Raw genomic sequence first — 6,640 nt, forward strand, 5'->3', positions numbered from 1 at the left:
TGCAGTCCACTAACAGTAACCGTCAGTATGCCCATTAGAAAGCCTTCGGTTGGTTGGTTCATAGAGATATGGTTGATGTCTTTCCCCCACTCTGATTGGTCCTCAGGGATAAATTATTCAGAGTCCAAAGCATTCAGCAAAGTACAGCACATACTTACATACAGTAGGCTACATACACACACATACATACTGTACATACATCAATAAGAGAACAGTCTGGTTTGAATGCATCTTGCTAGCTTCTGTGTAGACTTTCAACCTACTGGCATCGAGGTGAAGGTTCTCCTAGACACTGGATTCAAATGAGTTTAGTGTTATCTCCCTTTAGTTGCAAAAGTCTGGGTCAAAAAGCATGTAAACTGATCCTTGTCCTCATACTGGGGCGCGATTTCAGTTCCCGTTTACTACTTTCTACCTCCCGTGTCCTGTCTCCTGGCTCAGAGGCGGTACTTTCTGAGCAGGTCGGCCTGCCACATGTACTTCCTCTCGGGGAACCGCTCGGGGATCTTGATCTTGCGGAAGTCTTGAATGCACTTTTCCAGCTCCTCCTCGACGGTCAGCTTCTCTTTCGCCGGCCTCTTCTTGCAGGTGCTGGTGTCGCGCGAGCTCGTCGTTAGCGTGCGCAGCAAGTCGCTCTTCCTCCGCTGTTCGGACTGCTGGAGCATCGCCACGGGGCCTTTCTTCAGCGGCCGGTCCAGCGTCTGGACGTGGGAGTGGGGGTGCTGCTGGCGGCTGACCGGGCCGCAGATGACCGTTCCCTGGGGAGAGCTGGCCTCCGACTGGCTCTCGGAGCTGGAGGTGGAGAGCTCGTTGAAGGAGGTGCCGCTCTCGCCCTCGCCGTCGCCCTTGTGGTTCTTGCAGCAACAGTCGCACGGAGGGGAGGACCAACGCGATGGACCGCCTGGAGGCAGAGGGAGGGGTGGGGAGAAGCAGAGAGAGAACCAACATCAGACACAAGGCTATTTTTTCCACCATTTTTTCTCTGTAGCTCATCCAGAACATACTGAGAGAGAGAAAGGGAGAGACAAAGAGAGAGAGTGACATAAAGAGAGGCAGAAATTACTCAGACAAGAGAAGAAAGAGAAGGTAAGAAAGACGAAGGACAGACAAAGAGGAGAAGTCAGCTAATGCCAAATGGCTATCACCGAGAACAAAGTGACATGGCATCAGGGACAACTGGCTTGTGTCCAGTCTAATAATGGAGGAGAGCTGGCTGACTGGCTGACAGCCTGTATTGTTGGGAGAACGATGCTCATGAATCCAGGCTCTCACCATGCAAAGACTGAACTGTTGACTGTACATAACAAATTTGGAAGAGCTAAAAGCAATGATTCATGATTTGCAAACACACAGTGGGATAAGGATTTACATATACTTCTTTATTTACAGAAAAAATTGAATACAGTCATAGTTTGACTGGATTAAAGAATAGCCTTAACTGCATAATTTTTGTTATTGCACATGGAGAAGTGATAGCAATATTAGTACAGAACAGTTAGACAGAAATAATGTGGTAAATTAAGTCACACAGCCACACAGTAAAAACAAGTGCAGCTCTCTGCTGTATCCGAAGCAGACATCTCTCTCACCAGCCAACTGTATAACACACACAACTACAAACTCAGTCTGACAACACACCAACTTTTCCACTGCAGTGGTAAGTGGGAACTACTAAGGCTCAGAAGAACAAAAGTGTTATTACTTCAGTGGAAGTTATGGCTGGAAAATTATCTCAATTGGGAGGAATATCCAAAAATCGTAGATATTATGATTTGTGGGAAACTGAATGAAAACCTGAACGAGTAGGGCTCAGGCTAGCAATCGTACTGAAAAACAGATTTTGTACATGAAACTTTTTCTGTCTCTGAACCTTTTCAAGTGTTCTCCCTCACCCTCGAAAATGTGTTCAATCTTATGTAATCATGATGAAATTTTTCTACAAAGGCTGTGCAGTGCCTGGGTTTGGTGTGGTTTGGATTGGATGAGGGTTTCTATGGAGCGGCTGCTTTCCTCTCAAACATTCGCCCATTCAGTTCTGGCCCAATTTAAAAAAGTACAACTGATTTCACCTGGCCTTGATGTTACACAGGCCAGATAGCTGCTGTAAAGAAGGTGTGTGTCAAAACAGTTGCAGAGTACTGTGATGTTGATGAGAACGAGGAGGCTGTCAGATAGTTGCGGTCTTGACAGAATCAGAACAAAAGCCGTAATCTGCAATCACTGCTGAAAAAAATCAATCGTACATCCCAACACTTATGTAGGCCCAAAGACTAATGATGGGTCGAATCAATTGTTCACTTGAACGATGCTTTAACGTGTCTACTAAGAATGAGTGTTTAAGGTGAATTATTGATAATCTTTTATTTTTAGGAGCTTGTCTTATTTGTGTGTATGTTCTAGTGGTTGTCCTGCGTATTCTGTTACATGTTTTGTTCGTTGTATTGCCACAGTGTATTGGTGTATGTTCATTGTATTTGTATGTTTAATGTATATAATAGTGTATGTTCAATGTATGGTTTAGTGGTCGTCCTGTCTTCTCTATAATAATATATTTTATTTGGTTGTACGGTCACAATGTATTGTCACAATGTAAAGTTTTGAGCGGACCCCAGGAAGAATAGCTGCTGAGATGCAGCAGCTAATGGGGATCCAAATAAACAAAGTGAACACAAAGTGTATAATTCATTCAGTTCATTCAGCAGCTCAGTTCCTAGTGTATGGGTTAGTAGTTTGTGTATCAGACTGAATGAAAGAAACAGTACAGACGTGAGTCATTAGTTGGTTCAGCAGTTCAGTTGTTAGTGTTTGGGTTAGTGGCTCACTTGCTGTATCAGCTGCGTAGGCAGCTCCACCTTTTGGTCAAAAGACACCAAAGGCACCAATGTGACTGATTTCCAGTTTGGGACAATTGAATGGACAAGATGGCAAGTTAGCAATGGTGGCTGAATCTGACAGACCCTGTTTGTCCAAGGTGTTGGGTTTGTACAGCTGTAAACTAGTCCAAATTCATGGCGGTAGAGACAGAGTCTACCAAATGTATCACTATTTGAGACTTGGCCAAGCCTAACATTACTTGAAACAGCCTAGGTTCAGTTAACCTCTAATTAGACTATTGGTTATTTAACTTGCGCATAAAAGGATATCTTCAACTGATCTGTTTAAGACTGTAACGTAGTTGTCTTTTTTTTCTTTTTTTTTTGTGATGGCGTTGCTCTTCATGTTGTTTGTGATGGGTCCGGGGTGAAGTGATTCAAATGAACTGTTCCTGAATCAATTCACTACATCCCGAAAGAACTGAGTTGGTTAAAAAAAAATTCAGCTACAAACGACACAGAGGAGCCAGAGGAGCGCCGCACCTCCAACTGCAGGAAGCGGCCATTTATTTTTCATGCTAACCTCTTGAATAATTGAAGGGATATCTATTGCTGATGGATTTCTCTCTGTTTAGTGAGGAGGAAGATCAAAACCGTTGAAGTACACAGGCACATGCAACTCCCCTCCCAACGCCACACACACACACACACACACACACACACACACACAAGCACAAACACTGGCGTCGGCTCTCCACGCATCTTCTTTTCATCAAGTTCAATAGTACCACTGTTTCTTTTCATGTGCAGCCGAGCATTTCACTTCAAACAGATAATATGCGACTATAAATAACACAGCTTAAAATAAATACCCCTGCTTTTAATTCTGCTTATCCTCAACAGCATATTTAGCTTGTTTATTTAGAGAAAGCGGAACAGAAATCAATTCATCCACCCAATATTTGTTTCTCTGAGTCCCGCTACCATAAACAGCTGCCACACCACTGCACAATATATTAATATATACAGTAAAATGAATATATAAATATTTCACGGACAGCTTCGACACTGACTTTTTCCCACTGTCGGAGCTGAGTATAAACGGCAGGAGGTGTAAAATACAGTACAGAACTACCTTGGAGCACACGCACACACACACACACACACACACACACAGTCCTGCCTGTGTGAAATCACCGTCACCCATCAAAGGCAGTGACAGAAATGGAACACAACGCCCTGTGTTGCCCCTACCAGCTCTGGATCTCTTTAATTACCGGTGGCGTCTACAACTTCCATCAAACACACACACACACACACACACTGACAAGGACAGGCAATAGGCAGTACAGCAGCATAGTATATTAGAATCGTGCAGGCACACACACACCTTTGCAGACACACACCTGCATGCAGAAATATATGAGAAGAGGCAATAGGTGTACTGTAGCTAAACTGTGAAGGCGACTCCATGACAGGTGCAATGGTGTCTCTCCCCTGCTTTGTTTAGGAAGGCAGGAATTAATTTGTGTCACTCGGAGTGAACAGGGGACCCTCTGATCGATGAGATGCAGACTCATAATTGGTGTTTTGAAAAATGGCCCGGGCCTCTGCTGAATTGTTAAATCTGCCAGTAGCCAATCTGCCTGTCCAAATAAAATTAACACGATGGGACGCGGTAAAGCTGCAGTGACAAATGTTGTGTCTTAGAGAGGCTGTGTGTGTGTGTGTGTGTGTGTGTGAGAGAGAGAGAGAGAGGGAGTATTTACAAGGACATCTATACTCATGATATATTAGATTCTGTTGAAACTCCTGTGTTTAGTAATTGTATCCACCTCTGTTTAGCTCTTCACATCTCTTGACAGGACGTGCTGCTATAATTTACACATATTGTGAATGGCTATTAGCCTCGCTGACAGTCAAGACTACCGAAGAGGGATTTGATCTGCCATTTTTGCCCGGTTGGATTTCCCATCAAAGCTTAAGCTTTGTGACTAAATGGATGGTAAATAATTCCAACACTACACTTACTACTTAAAATAAGTCATTCTAATTGAGCAGTGTCTCTATTCTCACCTCCACAGTGATAAGTACGCTCTCTGTTTAGTGTTCCCAGCGGGACGTATCAGTATGCAGTGTTGACGCATCGTAGCACATCAAGCTACGTTTGCTGTAAAGCCATTATCTCCCGCTAATTGTGGTGAAAAACATAAAATGTGTAGACCTGCGTTTTCTCCTTAGCATTTCTACTGTAAGGTGCTATGGTGTAAATTAAACCACTGTTTAACAGTTATTTCCATTCATTCATTTTTTTTCTCACTCCCTACTAGCCAAGTCACTTCAGGTAAGATAAGAAATAACTAAGCAACCTGTCCAACAAGTCAGAGAACTGTGTGCCATTTCCATTATTTAATTTGTTCAGTGTATTAATTCAGTGTATTTATGCCGAAATTTGGAGGGATGATGCATGTCGGCACTATGGTCTCGTCTTTAAAAAATTACAGATTTTGATTACTGATTTTGATTACAAATTACTGATTTTTGATTAAAGTTGGAGGGATGATGCATCTCATTACTGATTAGACCAAGGAATGCTTGCATGGGATGATGTAATTTTGTGTGATTTTCCTCTACTTGAATGATCTCTCTCTCTCTGTCCCCCTCTCTCTCTCTCTCACTCTCCCACGCCAGCCAAATATCGTTTAAATCAAGTTGTGATGCATTTCCCTGCATCATGCCTCAGCATCCCACCTAATCGGTTAAATATCCAGTCCAGAGTATCTGTGTTGTGCATGATAAAAGGCAACATTCATGTACACATCCTTTGAAAACATTCCTATTGGTTTAGCTCTGTATAATTGTATCCACAGCTGTCTAATTTGAGCTCAAACAATATCTTTTTCTCTCTCAAAAAAATCTAATTAAAGTCATTGTCACTGTGGCTCTAACACTCCAAATGCCTTTCCTACTACATGTATATTTAAAGGTGTCATGTAATAATGTCAATGTTAATTATTAATAATCAGTTTGAATGTGACAAAATTGTTCTTCATGACAGGTGGACAGATATTCAATAATTATGAGAGAGTTGTACTTCCCTTGACTTGCCCTCTCATAAAATTACCTGAGGCTCACAGTTCATACTAATCAGCAGAGCTCCTGGGGAGAGGCCGTCCCCCTGCCTGTCAATCACGCCCACCTGCCCCCTGCTTCATGTCAGCACATTTTGAAGGATGTAGGACGGGTCACAGGAAGCAGGTGAAGAGAAGGACAGTTAACAAGGGTGTGCTTTTGAATTTTAACTGAATTCTAATGTCATTTTTTGTAACTTATGGCAGCTTTAACATTTAAAACCTGGGATCCTCCTGTCACCTACTCCATTCATGTCCCAATCCACAAATGGCTAGGATTTAGATCACTGCATTTCGTAATTGCACACAGAGGAATTAAGAGTGTGTTACTTGAAGAGTTTCATTCCAAATTGAGATGTTCATCATTTGTGTCAAGTGACACCCGCTCTTATGAAAGGATTCATAACATGAAATTAAAATAAATTAGGATACTTTGTAAAGAAGAGTAGGTAACTTAAGTCCACTGGTTGAGAAAATTCAAACACTTTAAAAGAGCAGATGATGAACTTCAGGAAATGATTTTTCTCCCCAAAATTCATACATGTAAATTGGCATGCAAGTCCTCTTATGTCCCCCTTAGTCACATATAATCTCACGGGAGAGTGCAGGGGCAACCAGAGGAGCGTATCCAAGTCCAACTTCAACATTTTATGGCAGCATGACTTGCAGCAAGGCATGACACACAGTAAATAGCCT

At 42.5% G+C, this 6,640-nt stretch overlaps 1 protein-coding gene across 2 annotated transcripts in view; it reads right to left on the reverse strand.

The window, feature by feature from the left end:
- Window positions 1–437: 437 nt before the first annotated feature.
- Window positions 438–6,640, reverse strand: part of kctd16b (potassium channel tetramerization domain containing 16b) — an 87,870-nt gene continuing 81,667 nt past the window's right edge. Inside the window, exon 2 of one of the 2 annotated variants that reach the window (XM_071542409.1) lies at window positions 438–901. In XM_071542409.1, the coding sequence (XP_071398510.1) occupies window positions 438–901 (464 nt within the window). The remainder of the gene's footprint in view (window positions 902–6,640) is intronic. The other variant, XM_071542410.1, reaches the window with a different exon arrangement.

Source organism: Centroberyx affinis, unplaced genomic scaffold (genome assembly GCF_046629955.1).
Source record: "Centroberyx affinis isolate AG114_WGS23_722 - 3 ecotype Tasmania unplaced genomic scaffold, CSIRO-AGI_Caff_v1 ptg004098l_1, whole genome shotgun sequence".
NCBI lineage: Eukaryota > Metazoa > Chordata > Actinopteri > Beryciformes > Berycidae > Centroberyx > Centroberyx affinis.